The 15,931-nt window shown below is 53.7% G+C and overlaps 1 protein-coding gene across 1 annotated transcript; it reads right to left on the reverse strand.

Annotated features, from left to right (window-relative positions):
• Positions 1–3,714: 3,714 nt before the first annotated feature.
• Positions 3,715–14,437, reverse strand: FGF16 (fibroblast growth factor 16). The gene is made up of 3 exons (XM_027896636.1): positions 14,161–14,437; positions 7,853–7,956; positions 3,715–4,769 (listed from the first exon to the last, which is right to left on the reverse strand). The coding sequence occupies exons 1-3, from the start codon at positions 14,435–14,437 to the stop codon at positions 4,524–4,526; spliced, it is 627 nt and encodes a 208-aa protein (XP_027752437.1). The 3' UTR covers positions 3,715–4,523.
• Between the last annotated feature and the right edge of the window lie 1,494 nt (positions 14,438–15,931).

The raw sequence follows: 15,931 nt of genomic DNA on the forward strand, positions 1-15,931 counted from the left end.
TGAGGATTGTGGAACGTGGTGGTGGTGCAGCCCCGGTCATGGAATCACAGCGCACCTGCTGAGGAGGTGAACAACCCCCGTGTGCCCTGTGCTCTAGAACCTACCCTGGAGATGTGGTACCGGCAGGACTCAGTCCAAACCTGTCCTGGGAAGAGCTGGGCTGCTGTGCAGGGTCTGGAGAAGCTCCTGTTCTGTGTGCAGGTGGGATGGTGACTCATCCTGTGTCGCTGCTGTGCCTGCAGCCACCACGCAGCAGACACGGGGGAATGCTGGGGGGTCATCCAGTCACAGCTCCTGTTCTGCGTTCCCCAGGGATGAGGTGGCTTAGGGGGTGACTGGAAGAGGGTCCTGGGAAAGGGCTGTGGCCTGACATGGGGATGCTGCCCTGGAGGACAGGTGGGCACAGGGGGAGGTGGAGTCACCTCTCAGGTTCTACACTCGGCCACTGCCAAGGTCTGATGTCAAACGCTGCCCTGGCTCGTGTGTGATGATTGATGTGCACAAAACCCACTGGAGAGGGAGTGTGAGGCTGTGACTGATCCCTGGGGCACTGCTCAAAGCCTGGTCCAGGCACAACAGCTGTGTCTGTAATTCAGCTGCACAAAGCACGGTGCCCATTTTGGGGGGTCTGCCCGTGAGCAGCAGTGCAGGTGGATGATCTGCCCCTCCTGGTCACGGGCATTGTGGGGCCAAACACCTCCTGGTAGGGTGAGGGAAGGGCCTGAGACTCCTCTCTGGATTTGGCTTTGCAGGGCTCCTGCTCCAACCCTGCACGGCTGTGGTGAGGTGACACCTGTGGTGTTTTCCATGATGAGAATTTGACAGCTCTGAAGCCATTACTTGCTTTGGGGAAAAAAATAAATAACCAGTGCTGTCCCAAAGGGTGTGGATGTTTTTCTCTCCCCATGTACAGGAATTTCAGCCCTTCTCCTTCAGGAGTGCTCCATCCCTGAGTGCCCCTTCAGGAACATCTCGGCTGTGACACATCTCTCTGGACATGCAGCCAGCTGGGACAGCACCAGAAGGGCGACTTCCCTGCCTTCCAGCAGCAAGTTCTGGACTCCCTCTGCAGTTTTGGGCTCTCCATTGCTCTTTCCACAGGAGGTAGGTCTTTGGGGCCTTCTCTCCTTTTCCTCCTCGGAAAGTTGCCACCTGTGGGTCTGTGTGCTCAATCCATCCCTGTGCCTCGGATCATGAGCCAAAGCCGGGCAGACGGGCACTGTTGCTCTCCTTGGCTCCACGTTGGCCCCAGGCAGGGGGTTCCCCCTGTTTCTGTGCCCTCCACAGCGAGACCCCAGCACTTTCCCACCTCTTTGCACCATCCTCCCTCCTGCTCTGCACAGCTGTCCCGGGATGATGTTTCCTGTACAATGTGCCCACCCCTCTCGGGTGGAAGGGGAAGGGTTGTAAGTGATGCCTTTTGTCCTGTTTGCTCTGGTGTTTCCAGACCTGCAGCCCTTTGTGCCTGGAACAGCACGGGGAGTGGGGGCACCCTGGGGTTTCTGGGGACCTGCACTAGCCTTTGCCTTCCCTTTGGGAGAAGTTTTCCATCTGGCTGTGGAGAGGAGGAATCGTGTGGAAACCACACAAACAGAGATCCCAAACAAACACTGACATTTCCTTTTGCTGATTCAGGAGCAGAGGCCCCTCGGCCAAGGCTCCATGTGCTGCTCTGCTGCAGGATCCATCTGCCAGCCTGGGACACCTGCGAGCCCAGGGACAGTCGGTGTCTGCAGGTGGGGAAACGTCTGGATGGGAGAACAGCCCGTTCCTGCGCAGGGATGGGATGGGCCAGAGAGGGGAGTGTGTCCACATGACCCCCCTGCCCACCACCGGCTGCTCCCACTCGAAATGCACGCGGAGTCTGGGGGTGTTCCCTGTGCTGCTGTTCCGCTCCCGGGTCTGTCAGCTCATTCACATCTCTGTTTTGGCAGACCAGGACCACACCCAGTAGATTCCTGTGAAAGAACCGTCCGGGTGGGGTTCAGCGATGCCGAATTCCCCCTTTAACAAATACTCACGCGGGAGATGGCATCAACCTTTACCAAGGGGTTTCCAGTAAATTCTGCGTGGATTTTACTTTCTCCAAGTATCAGTTTTTTGAACGCAGATCCCAGAAAGGCATTTACAGCGTCCCTGGCACCTCTGTTGTGTCTGGAGGCTCTGCTGCAGCAGCTCCTCGGGTCAGGTATCAGATGAACAAGTCCCACGTTGCACCCACGGGCCACACCATCTTCCCTTTGAGCTGGTGAAAAACGTAGCTGGCATTGCTGAGATCAGGCTGTGACCTTCATTTTGGAAAGGAGCAGGATCCTAACCACCAGGTTTGTCTTCAAGTGCAACGAAGAGCCCAGGCTGGAGCGAGGCAGGATCATCCTGGGGGGCAGAAGGGATTTCCCTTCGCTCAGGGAAAGGTCAAAAGTGCACCTGAGGACGCTTCTCGTGAGCGACCGTGCCCCCGGCGTGGCGGCTGGGGGGGAGATGTTTCAGCAGTGACTCAGAGGAAGGAGCTAAATAAACACTTTTTATTTCAAACCCGGGATTAAATTCCTTCATGTCTGGATCATTGAAGGTAAAGCTCCTATAATCTCCTCGTTTCCATCCCCAGCCCACTGTCTGGTGGCTGCTGGACCTGCTGGGACAGCGAAGGGACACAGGAGGTGGCAGAGAGGGCGAGAGGCAGCCGGGAGCAGAGCTGGGCACCGGCTGCCACTGCCCCGAGCGGTGCAGCACGTGAAGAAGCCGGTGCGGATCATCCCCTAGGCCAGGGAAATTGTCCTGGGAATTCACACACTGAAGCCGAAGGAGCTGAGATTTCACCTTAATTGTTTTGCGAGGAGGAGGCTGAGAAACCACACTGAGAACAAAGCAGCTGCGACGAGGAAAACCCCAACCCAAAGCCACCAGCGCTGTATTCGTTCAGGTTTTCGCACGGACAACCCCTCTCTCTGCTGATCACGGGGGACAAAACATAAACGGGCATCACCGCTGGAAGTTTTCCCCGGGTTCTGTGACGTGCCAAGCAGGCAGTGAGAGCAGCCGTGTGGCACGGGTGTCACCCGGGCCCTGCGGGGGGACCTGCCCCGGGAGTGTCCCCGCCCCGGGAGTGTCCCCGCCCGACCTGACTCGAGTGGGGCTGCGGCTGCTGGGGCTGCCTCGGCAGGGGCTGAGCCCACCTGCAGGCACAGCAAAGGTGATGATGGGCCGGTGTGTCACCAGGCGGCTTCTGCAGAGGACGGTGCCACGCGGCCACGCGTGTCCGAGCGCTGCCTGCGGGGATGATCCTCATCACCCACGGTAATCGCTTAAAAACGAGGCGGGGTAAAATCGCTCTTGTGGCTTTCTGGCCTTCCTTCACCGATTTTCCACGGTGATTCGGGTAAGCCTCATGGCAGGCTTTTGACTGCAGGAATGGCAGGTCCATCCCAAATCCAGTAGATGCTCCAGATGTTTCTCTCCTGCTTTTTGAACAGGACAGTAAATCCACAGTGGCTGCTGCTCCACGCCCCGAGGTTTTAGCTGTCCACAGCTCCTGCCTAGAGCTGCACCGGCGCTTCCCAGGCTCCTGGAATTTGATGTCATCCCTCTGCAGCACTTTGGGGCTCGGATAATTGGTCTTTACCATCCAAAGCCCTTCTAGAGGTGGTCTCAATGTCCATATTGAAGGGGAAATACTGGGTTAATTGTTGAAGAGAGCCAAAAAAAAAAGGGCTAGCAAGAAATCTACAATATAAAGACAATTTTATTGCCAATAAGCTCTTAAAACTCTTTTTTTTTCTTTTTTTTTTTTTTTTTCCCTGTTTCAGTAGGACCTTATTCTTCCTGATGAAAATCCGGTCATAGCATCTCTCATTAAAAATAAAATTATTTTGAAATAAATAAATATATAAAATAAATATCATATACATTTTATAAATAGTTTTGTCCTTATGCACAGTATCCATGCTTACATCTGAATAATGTTCCTTGCCCCATTCCCACCCCAACAGCAGGAAGAACCCCACGCATCAGGACCAGTCCACGGAGCATCACCCACGTAGCAAACTCCCCAGGCTGCTCAGGCAGGGCACCACTCAAAAGGCTTGTCCTCAGCAGGGAACCCCCCCCCAGCTCAGCAGCAGTATCTGCAGCAGTTCTGTGATCTTTTGTTTTCTTTCCTTCTCTTCATTTTTAGGTTGGTTTGAGGTTGTTTTTTTTGGTGATGGTGATCGGGTTTGCTCACCTGCTCGTTCCTTTAAGCAACCACAACATTGAATTTTCAGCCTCTTGGTGTAGCAACCGGGTAAAGAAAGTGGAAGGAGAGTGGAAGATTAAATGTGGGGTTCCCTCCCTTCCCCTGCCCCCGCCCCATAAATAACCCAGGTTTGATACTCGCTGCAGACGAGGAGCAACAGCGGTGTCTGAATTCAACAAGCGCTTCCCTAGGCCACCTACACGTACAGGAATGATGGAATGACTATCGACAGAGCGCTCTGGGAAAAAGCTGGGGAGCCCCAGTACGTACACGCTGCCCGCAGGAACCATCACCTGTAGTGGAAGAGGTCTCTGTACATGGCAGGGATTTTGGAAGGGTCCACAGGCCGGGGCAAAAAGTGGGTGAATTTCTGGTGCCTCTTAGTCCTGTAGCCCTCGCGGGGGGAGCCGTCCTTGTTGAGGGCCACGTAGAACTGGCGCTCCGAGTCGGGGTGTTTGTAGAGCGTCGACGCGTACGTGTTGTACCAGTTCTCCTCGAACTGCTCGCGGAAAACGCACTCCCTGGTGAGCTTCTTCTGCGGGGGGGAGGGGGGAACAGAGACACACTGCTGTCAAAACCTTAAAAGAGGAAAGGATTTCCCACTTCCTTGTTTTAGTTTCCCGTAATTTTCCCAGCTGCCCTCTCCTGGGGATGTTCCCCCTGGCTGAGAGCTGGAAATGAGCACCAGCCGGGACCCAAAGACTGCTGGAGTTGGAGGACAAAGGAGACGGAAGGAGGAGCAGAAGGAGGGTGTGTGTTTTGTAAAGGTGTCCATAAATAAATCCAACAGGCAGGCACTGCCAGGCAGAGACACCTTCCCCTCATAGCAGCCCCCTCCAAGGCACCACACGTCCCAAACACCCTCTCTCGGGTGGCAGAGCAGCAGGGAGCAGCACATCTGAAGGGGCTGACCAGGAAAAGAGGAGCAGGCACTGCTCTGGAAGTTGAGGGCACAGGCCTGCACGCTGCACTGGGAATGGAAACATTCCCGAGGGTTTCACCTGGAGCTCTGATGGGAGGCCATAGGAAGGCCCAGAGGGATGGGCAGCAGTGCCTCGAGGGTGTCAGACCCCAGGGCAGACCCAGGGCGGTGAGAGGTGATGTGATGAGCATGTGCCAGCCCGTGGCTGGTGCATCCCACACCGGGATGGGGGGATGGATGGCACTGATGTCACCACGGCCACAACCAGCCTTTCCCTCCAGCCCCTCCAGCCTGGGCTGTCAGCAGTGACCCTTTGACAATGGCTTTCTACTTCATGCCCAGTGCTCCTTCCCTCTCCCTCCACCTCCACGTGCCAGTTACTGGGACGTGCCCAGCGGGGAGTGGGGCTGTGTCCCCACAGGGACACAGGGGTAGCTTTGCCAGAGATCACAGAGGGACCAGGCATCCCATCCCATCCCATCCCATCCCATCCCATCCCATCCCATCCCATCCCATCCGACAGGGGGATGTGGGAGCCCTTTGGGATGGAAGGCAGCCTGCCAGTGCAGGGTGCTCTGACATCACACTCACTGTACTACACTGTCAACAATCCAGGCAGGGAATGTGTCCTACACACGGAGTGCTCAGTAAATGTTACTGCCTGCAGTGGATGTTTTGTAACACGATCCAGGAGTTCACCTGTGCTCAGAACCTGTTTTCAATGTTTTGCTGCTAATCAAAAAGACCCTGAGGTAAGCTGTGAGCCCTCCAAAGGCCCCAGGGCCACAGCCCTGGCCATTTGAGACCCGGGAACCGTGGGCTTCTCTTCCCAGGCGCGTCAATAAACACAGGCTGGTTTTTTCCCTCCCCTTGGATGCCATTTACTCAGAATATGTTGGAAGCTGATGACTGGCTGAACTCTTGTGCTGCTGCTTTGCCCCTGTTCACCCCCGCTTCGCTGGGCAGTTTGGAGTACAGTGTTTGTGGAAAATGTTTGGCGAGTCTGGGGTGACTCTGCCAGGTGTGATTTACGCCTTTCCAAGCCCTGGGATGTCCCCGCCGAACCTGACACCACACAGGCAGCAATGCAAGGTGCCTCCTGCTGCCCTAAATATTGGTGGCATTTCTGAAAGCCTTGGGAAGCTCTGCAGAAGCGCTGGCAGGAGGTTCACAGGGCCGGGCTGCGTGTCCCGAGGGGACTCCACGTGTCGCTGCGGGGCTGGATCAACACACGGATCAGGCAAAACTGGCACAGAGGGAAACAGTAAACTCGCTGAAAATTTAAAAATACCGCTGCACCGGGATGTCCCAAAATACCATTGTAATGCTAATGCTGTTGTGGGGCTGTTTTATGGACCTTTAATTAGGAATGCCGTGGTGGCTTTGGAGTCCCGAAAGCCATCATTGTACAACCCACGTGGCCCAGATTTTAAAAGTCCAGGGTTATTTGGGGACCTGGCTCGTGACTCGGGCACACTTTGGAGCAGCAGTTTGACTGTGTCCCTGCAGTGTCCACTCAGGGCACTGCCTGGTGCACAAGATCCCAGACTGCTTTGGATTGGAAGGGACCTTAAAGATCATCTCATTCCAACCCCCTGCCATGGGCAGGGACAGTTCCCAAGATTAGGTCTTCAGGTCAATTCTGTTTCCAGATTCAGTGCTGTAAAATGTTATCCTATTTTTTGCTCCTGTGTTGTAACATGAACACAGGCTCTAGAATTTAATTAACCCATCGTGAAGCTCAGTTCACAAGCAGAGCTGCAGGGTTTGGAGGAAGAGAAGGGAATCTCATGTCCTCCTTTTCCAGCTGGCACAAGTGAAAACTGTGACTCCAGGAGCTGCTGAGCAGCCTTGGGATTTGACAGGAAAGGTGCTGATTCAGCCCTGCTTTCCGAAGTGTGCTTCAGGATTCTTTGTGTTTTATGGAATCCTGGTGATTTTCTTTTTTATCTGTCAGTTGCAATTTAATAAATAACTTGTGATTTAGCCACTGTCTCTGCATTTAGTGTCTGTTCAGGGTGGACATAATTAGAGAAAGGAGGTGGGAGAAGAATAGTTATCGGTGCATGCTGGTGTTTGACTATCAGAGAATCATAGAAAGTTTTCAAAATAGAAGTGATTGTTCCAGCTAACTAGAAATAACTGTCTTATATTGAATTGAGCTAAGTAATTGGGAATTGAGTTAAAGTAACCTGCAGGAAGAACCTCTGCTCAGCTGTTACGACCTGGCATTTTGACTGCAAGTCATAACGCTTAAGGAGTTTACACTTGGGTTTTTTGATCAGAACAGGGAAAATTTTAGACTGAAAAGGGCACTTCTAGGAAATTATGAACAGCAGCCCTAAACTCCTAAAAGGAGTTGCAGAGTGTGTTACAATAAGGCTCAGCCCCAAATTTCAGCTTCTCTTGGTTAGAATCATAACACAAAGGTGAAATCTGCAGATAGGTGCAGACCCTGGCCAAGCAGAGCACACAGCTGATGGTGCTGGGCTGCGAGAACACACCAGCACCTCCTGGTTCTGTGCTGAATGCCCCCTGTCTTTACCTGGCCATTGCCACGCCGTTCCTGACAGCCAAACCCCCGGGGAGCTCCCGGCCCACGTCGATCATTTACGCTGCACCAGCAGGGGCAGCAGGGGAGGGGAGGGCAGTGCTGGGGGTGTTTCGGGGCTGGGATCAGCACACGCCGAACTTACCGACCCATAGAGCTCCCCTCTCTCGTTCATGCCGAGGTAGAGTCCGGAGTCCACGCCACGGATGCTCACCAGCCCCACCGCCAGGCTGATGAACTCCAAAATCCCTGAAACAGAGGAGAACTGCAAATCACACAGAGGAAAAAAACCATCAGGCTCCAGCGACAAACACAAACCCGCCCGCCCCAACCTTTGCAAAGCTGCCTACAGACCCCGTTTTCATCATAAATATAAACACTGTTCTTGAATCCGTTGTCCCATCTGCGTGCAGTGTTCCAGTTTCCAGTCCGGGCTTCCCCCCAGCATCGTGAATTTGAGTTGCCCAACAGGGATTACCTTTGCTAATGAGAAAAGCTTTGCAGGGTTTTGTTGTTTGGGGTTTGGATTTTTTTTTGCTAACTAGCACCAAGCAGACAGATGTAGAAACTCGTGCCTGGCCTCCAGAAATTTCAGAAGTGTGTTACCGTGTTGGTTTTTATTCTTTACCAAAAGGAGAGTGATTTTGGCTTCTGGTTTGAGATGATAGTCCCACATGTTCTGAAGTGATGAGCTCAGTAAAAATAAGTAAAAAACACTAGAAGAGATGTCTGTGAAGACCATCTTCATCCTGGTACTCCAGTGGGGTACTTGACATCCCCAAATGTATAGACAAGCCACAGGGATAAAATCCAGCTTCAAAGCACACAGACATCCCCAGCCCTGCGAGAGCAACTGTTTCACCCACGGGCTTCAGCCTGTGGTGATGGTGTCAGACACTGCAATAATGAGGGGCAGCCTCATTTCCTCTGGCAAAGTAATTAACAGGGTCTGCTGGGAAGGGGGACAGCAGCTGTTTCTGTGGGGAAGGACTTGTAATGGGAGAATCCTCTGTAAAGCACTTAAAAAAAAACCCCAGCTCCTACCCAACATCACAAGTGGTGGAGACCTTCAAACTTCCCAGGAAAACCTCCCGAAGGCAGCAGTGGGGCTGTGTTGTTCTGGATATCACACTCTCCCTAGCTAGAGGTCATGGGCAGCCCTTGCTCGTGTCCAGGGCTGACTTAATTAGCTGGGAGGCAGAAGGAAGAGGGTTTTCCCCATCTCATGTAACGGCTGGATGTCTCCATTGACAGGAGATGCTGCTCTAACCTTTAGGGTGGCTCCAGGTGTCCCAGTATAGCTCCCAAAACACCCAGTCCTGAGCCATTGCCGGGGTGATCAGGTTACCCTCGAGCCATTGCCGGGGTGATCAGGTTACCCCCGAGCAGGAGCTCCCCGCTCCGACAGCGCCGCGTGACGAGTGGCCACCTGGTCCAGCAGCTTGAGCTGTCCCCTCAGCCCAGGCACGTGGCCAGGCCTGGACATGGTGACTCTCAGACCACTCTGCATCACTGCCCAAATATAGGACAGGCTAGACACGGCGGACACCTCTGACCCCCTTCGCTCGGTGCAGACTCAGAGCTCACACGCCGGCGGCAAAGCTGGCTGCAAGAATCAGCCTGCCTAACCTTCCACCAGCCTGCCTAACCTTCCACCAGCCAGCCTAACCTTCCACCAGCCTGCCCACCTTCCATCAACCTGCCCACCTTCCACCAGCCTGCCTGTCCTCCTTTTGCTCTGCCCACTCTGGGGCGCTGAGCATTGATTGAATCCAGCTCTCCCTGAGGGAGATGAAATGTGGGCTTGGGGACAGCAAGTCCTGGAGACAAACAGGGAAGCAAATAACACAAAACACGCTGTATGGACCAGAGCAGACATTCCACAGGCTGAAAGATGCCCAGTCTGGGAGCATATCCTGCCTGCAGAGGCACCTGGAGCAGGCAGTGAAGGCAGCTTTCCTAAGCCAGGAAGGCAAACTGGTTCTGCTCTGCTCTGCTTGGTCCTAGGTACTTACTGCAGTTTCTTAGCTGAAAAGAATCCCAGACATGGAGGGAAGAGGGGCAGGATGAGGGGTGGTCTCCTGCCTCCACTCCCCGCTGGTTCTGACACGTGAGGGAGTTACTGAACTGCTGAGTGCTCTTTTCCCATCCACAGGACAGAAACGACCACAGCCACTGTTGGGAAAGGAGGGGGTGAAGGATGATGGACAACAACCAGGGAGAGTGTAAAAAATAATACAGGAGTACAGAGATGCCTAAGAACAGCGGAGTCTTTCCCAGGCTGGAGACAAGTGAAGTGAAAAATATCAGATACCTGGAAAAGAGTAGATGGACATTCCCATAGGTATAGTCACAGGTCTCAGTACCAGTTTCTGGGGGGTTTTTTGTGTCTTCTGTCACTCCTGGGAAGCAGGAAAATGCTGCTGAGGGAGGTCTGAGACAGGGAAACCAAGAGCTTTTCTTGAATATGCCCACAAGCACGTTCTGTACGAGGCAGATGAATCCAGGTTTCCAAAGACTTGGCAAGGACAAAGCCAGGAGCTGCATCAGCATCTTCCCTCTCTGAGCAGGAAGGTGAGACCCCCCCCCCCCCTTCCTCTGGTGCTGGTTGGATAGACACTCCCTGGCTTTGCAAATGAAATTTCTTGTAGGTGTGCCCGGGACAATCTCCTCTAACACCATCCTTTGTAATATTCCCCTTTTCTGATCTCTGAGTGGCACTTGGAGACATGCACAAAGACGAGTACGTTGAAACAGCATTAAGAACGTAACTTAAACCCACAAAAGTCAGGAGACAGAGTGAAGGCTGAAAAAATGTGGGCGGATATCCATCCTGTCCTTAACTCACTCCAATTGTAGACAAAATTGCAGCTTCGTACATCTGATCTTCAGCAGCACAGGGAGTGGCCACTGGGGCCAGCTCAAGAATTCTCTTTCCAATTGTAGTGGTGTGTTTTTGTGGTAGAACATGCTTCCCCCCCCCTCCTTTTCCTTTCTTTTTTCTTTCCCCCAGGACTTGCCTCTTTTTTTTCTCACTTGGATTAATTCTGTTTGTTCCTTGAGCCCTTTCAGATAAGACTTGGAGAGATTTGATTAAGACTCCAACTGGATTAATTTACCTCCCAGGCTTTGCCGTGGCTGGACCCCCACTCTCTTCCCTTACACTAAACCACCCCTCAAAGAACAGTCCTGCTCCCTGCACCTGTCTCTTCTTACATGACTGTATTTGGGAGCTGGGGTACAGAAACAGATGTTGCATTAATGGCTACAAACCTAAAGCTCCAGCTAAAAACCTCAGCAACTGTTCAGCAACAGGTGCACTACGGTCTGAATGTCAAAACCGCAGCAAAACTTTCTCTGGAGGTTTCAGCAGCGTCTCTTGGAGTCTGTGTAACAGATCCAGGAGCGGGTTTGTACCCGGCAAGAGCTTCGTTTGCTGCCTTTATTCATCTGCAGTGCAAACTCAGGGCCTCCTTCTCTCCTCCACTGCAGTAAGGGTAGCACTGGTGGGTTGACTCGAACGCTGCTGTAAAAGAGACACGAGGCAGAAACAGAGCAGTTCCTCCTGGCAAGGATTTCCCTGGTGCATTTCTCTCGGTTTCATTCTGAGATGGGTTATCACAGGAGTGCTGATGTCAGTCCAGACCCCCTCCAGATTTTGACCGTCCTTTATTTCTTTGTACAGGAAAGTTCTGAGCAGATGCGGTGAGAACAGATGCATCCTTGAAAACACTTGATTCTTTTTGGGATGCCTTTGCCAGAGCTGCCAGTTCAGAGAGCAAATTCGGGCACTCCCCTAGTGTAGAATGAGCTTTCTTTCAAAAATCCCAGAGGGCTTTTACCACATTCTGCTTTAAGCTTCCTCTAGGAAAAATATGCTGTGCTCCATTGTTCTTGCCTGAATCTGCGCTTTTACAAGTATAAAAGACGGCATTCCAGAAGACAGGTGTGATTTAGGACGGCTCCAGTCCTTGACAGATGAGAGGGAATAGTTCTTGTGATTGCTCAGGCAGTGTGGGTGCATGATGCCAGCACCTCCCCCGTGTCCTACAGTCACATCCCCGAATGCTGTGGCACAAAACTCTCGCTGTGGACCTTGGGACTCTGCTCTGCATCACTGGGGCTTTGGCTCTTCATTTTCCTCTCTGGAAGATGTGGATGTCTTGGACATCTGGTAGCTTTTGGGATGGCTGTGCACGGGAGGGTGCAGATACTGCCTGTCTATTCCTGAATCCCTTCCAAGTTACGAGACAGGGATGCCAAGCCTGGTTGTACCCTCCATCCCACCTGCAGCTGGACACGTGCCTGAGCTGTGGTGTCACAGCCATCCGTGGAGCACGTTAATTATCCACTCACGGTACCAGAGAGCACCTTCCAGCCACGGGGCTTGATCCACAGGGCCATTATACCGGATTTCTAAGTATTTCCCCAGATGCCCCAAGATTTAAGGCAGCTTTAAACTGCTCCCCTAAGCCCCTTGTCTAGCTCTGCAGCCCCCACCACAGTTTTGGAGTCTCCAGACTCGCTCAGGCTGCCCAGTTCTGTTATAAGTAACTGCTTTCTGAATGCTGCATGCAAAATTTAGGAATGCATTGATACATGACATCCTAATATGAACCATACCAGGAACACTGGAATTTAAATATTCATGGCTACTGAACGCAGATGGTGAATACTGTGTGCCAATACGTTATTGCTTTGAGTCTCTGCTGAAGCGAGGCTTAGTCCAACTTTATCTGAACGCAAGGATTCCAGTCTAATCCTTCGGGGCTTTGTCTTGCAATTACAACAAATAACTATTTATTTTACACTGCCTCTGGGAAAAACCTGAAGCAGAAAACTATAATGTCTGAAGTCTGGTCTAGTTTACAGAGCTGGATGCTGACTGCTAAAACACTTAGGGAATGCCAACGTTTCGATTTATTGAACGCACTGTGTGACTTAAGCTTCGGTGTACAAAATTCAGGAAAAGTTTTAGCCCGTTTAACATGTTTTTCCAAGTTTGGAAATACACTTGTTTTTCCTCAATCTGCATTTAAAAAAAAAAAAAAAAAAAAGGGACCCAAACCAAACGGTGCTGTTTGAAACCGGCTGTTTAGTCGTCCAAAGATTAGTGAAAGGAATTGATAGCAGAACAGAAACACTACGTGGCAGGTTGAACTAAACCCAACCCAACCCAAGGGGTTTTTGCTCTGGGTCCTTTTAAGGCGGAAACGCAGCGTGAAAGGTTAAAAGATGGGTGTTTTCAGGAGGTAATTAAAGAACGCTCGCCCCACGAGCAAATCAGTACCTGACTCTGACCCGCGGGTTATGACTTTCTTGTTGATTTAGGCAGGGACATGCTATGCACACACCTGGTGTTTATGGAAAGCGTGGTGCCGAGATAAGCTTTCCCAGTTGTTCCAAAAACCCGCCTTACACCTCCAACAATAGCAGTGGCAGCAGTTCCCGGAGTATCGGAAAGGACTGGTTGCAAAAAAGTAAAGGTAAAAAAAAAAAAAAAAATTCCTTTCACCGAGGAGTTAAATCACTTGAAAATTATAAAAAGTCTTGCGAGCACGTCTTGCAACCTGTTGACAACATAGCTGAGATCACTGGCATGGGACTTGTTGATAGCTTACACAGACACCTGCACTAGATGTTGGAGTAGCGGGAATTTCTCTTAGCTGTGCTCAAACTGACTGTACTCCTTCGCCTGTGGCTTGGGATGCATTTTTTGAAGATTACATACAGTCTCATTAGAGATCCCTGATCTTGTGTGCCACTGATACGGGCGCTGCAGTCTTCCAGCTGTATCCCCGGCGACAAGGTAAATCCACTGTGCTCTGCCTATTGTTCCATCTTCTCCTTTCTTTCCGAGGCCCCCTAAGTGTTTCTCCCCCTTCAGCTTCCCCCTTTCCTTTCCAGCAACCTTCCCAAACCCAGGTCCTGACACCCATCCAGCCATCTGATCCCTGCCCGCTTTGGGGAGACGCTCTTCTAATGGAATTCATGCAAGTAAAAGAAAGCAGCTCACAAATATCTGCGGAGGCCAAAAAGAAGGAGGAGGGGGAAAAAAGAAACAACCAAAAAAGTGAGGAATTTCTTTTTCCAACGTAGGAATTTCCACGAAATTCCAACGAGGCATTCTTTCTTTCTTTTTCCTCCCTCACTGCTAACTTCAGAAGTGCAGTAGGACCTGGTCACCATCCTTTTTAATTTTTTTTTTGTAATTATTTTTTTTTAATACTTTTTTTCTCCCCTTCTAAGGCACGTTTTAGTGCACCTGCAGAAAGGCTGAGCGCCGGGAGAGTAGGAAATTGGAAATAAAAACTCCCGCATTGCTGGGGAGTGAGAGCATTTGTTTAGGAGGCCAATTATATCCGTCCCGGGATGATTTATATTAGCGGGGTAATTAGCTGTGCGCGCGGGGCACCTGCTCCCGGCCCGGCCGGGCACCCCCCGGCCCCTTACCGAAGCGGCTGTGGTCCTGCCGGGTGCCCTGCACCGTGCCGTTGGGGAAGATCTCCAGGTGGAAGCCGGTGCGGCAGTAGAGCTGCCGCCGCCGCAGGATGCCCTTGAGGTGAGCGAAGTCGGTGGGGGAGCCCCGCTGCAGCCGCCCCTCGATCTGCCCCAGGCGCTCGTTGAGGAAGCCGGGGGAGTCGGCGAGGGGCAGCCCGGCGCCCAGCGCGGGGGGGAAGCCGTGCAGGTCGGGGTCCAGCGCGCCCAGGAAGCCGCCCACCTCGGCCATGGGCGCGGAGCGCGGCGGCCCCGGGGGCGCGGGCACAGCGGCCGCTCAGAGCGAGCACTGCGGCCGCCCGGCCCCGCCGCGGCCCCGGCCCGGCCCCGCGCCGCCCGCGCCTCCCATCGCCCGATCCAGTGTCCCGCCGTCGGATGCGAACTGCACTTTATATACGTACACACTCCCCTTACATTGACATATTGGATATTTAAATGCAAGCCACACCTCACTGGCATCCCCTTCGGCTATTGCTTTATTTCACCACCACCCCCCCTCCCCGCTTCTCCTCTGATCCATTTGGCTATTTTTTTTCCCTCTTAAAAAAAAAAAAAAAAAAAAAAAAAAAAAAAAAAAAAAAGAAGGGGGGGGGGCCCCCTTCCCACCCTCTTTTATTATGAAAAAAAAAAAAAAAAAGGCAGGAAAAAGCTACACATCGCAGTGAGGCATAACAGCTCTTGGCAGGTCCCCGCCAGCCGGCGATGAAATCATGGAGCCCCCGCACAAACCCCGCACCGCCCGCAGCCCCGGCCCCGCAGCAGAGCCCCCGCACCCCGCTCGGGCCCTCGGTGCCGCCTCAGCCCCGGCCGCGCCCCCCAACCCAACAACTGCCCCCCGAACGGACACGGTGTGGAAAAAAAAACAACAACACGTGAGGAGAGAGGGTCGAGACGCGTTTTTCAGCCGAACGCGTGAAAACGGAACGCGCTGTCTCTGCCAAGGCGCTCCCGCGGGCGGCACGGCCGGGCTACGGCCGGCGGCAGGGCAGGGAGCCCGCGGCGGGGCCGGGCAGCGCCGCTCACCCTCCCTCTCTCCCTCCCTCCTTCCCTCTCTCCCTCCTTCCCTCCCCACCTTCCCCATGTTGGAAACAGGTGTTTCCGCGCTCTCCCGGCCCGCCGACACCGTCTGTGCGGCGGCAGCTGCGGCCGCGCTGCAGGCAGCCGGAGCCGGGCGGGGCGGGGGCACCGGGGCGGCCCGGGCACGGCCGGGCCGGGAGGGCCCGCGGGCAGGGAGGGCCCAGCCCAGCCCGGCTCGGCCCGGCCCGGCCCGGCCGCCCCCGCCCTGCCCGGCAGGCGGCGCTGCCGCTCGCGCCGCCCGGGGGAGCTGAGGGGGCCCCGGGCTCTGGGAGCGGGCTGGCGGGTCCGCGGGCTGGGGTGGCACCCGCGCCCCCCTCCGTGCCCCGCTATAGGACAGTGATCCCACAAACAAGCACCAAACACCCGAAATTGCCCCCGAGCCACCAGCCCGCTCCGCCGCGGCGGCTCCTCCGGGGGGCGTTGGCGTGCAGAGGTCGTGTCCCCCTCAGCGGGTCTCCCCCTATGGCAACTATTCCCTCAGCAGATCTCCCACTTTAGCAGGTCTTTCCTCAGTGTGACTCTGCTCTTAGTGGGTCTCCTCTCTCAGGTGTCTCCTCAGCAAGTCTATCCCATGGTGGGTATTCCCTCAGCAGGTCTCTCCCTTCCTGTGAACAGCCCCTCAGGAGGTCCCTGCCACGGTGGGTACCCC

Source organism: Empidonax traillii, unplaced genomic scaffold (genome assembly GCF_003031625.1).
Source record: "Empidonax traillii isolate 1590-97213 ecotype Southwest subspecies unplaced genomic scaffold, ASM303162v1 scaffold505:size591145, whole genome shotgun sequence".
NCBI lineage: Eukaryota > Metazoa > Chordata > Aves > Passeriformes > Tyrannidae > Empidonax > Empidonax traillii.

What these genes read in the sequence shown, in the direction of transcription:
- FGF16 (XM_027896636.1), bottom strand. Translation starts at nt 14,437, where the DNA reads ATGGCCGAGGTGGGCGGCTTCCTGGGCGCGCTGGACCCCGACCTGCAC. An exon ending in GCAGGACCACAGCCGCTTCG is followed by an intron (nt 7,957 to 14,160) that starts GTAAGGGGCCGG and finishes CCTCTGTTTCAG; the next exon opens with GGATTTTGGAGTTCATCAGC. An exon ending in GAGGGGAGCTCTATGGGTCG is followed by an intron (nt 4,770 to 7,852) that starts GTAAGTTCGGCG and finishes TCCCCCCCGCAG; the next exon opens with AAGAAGCTCACCAGGGAGTG.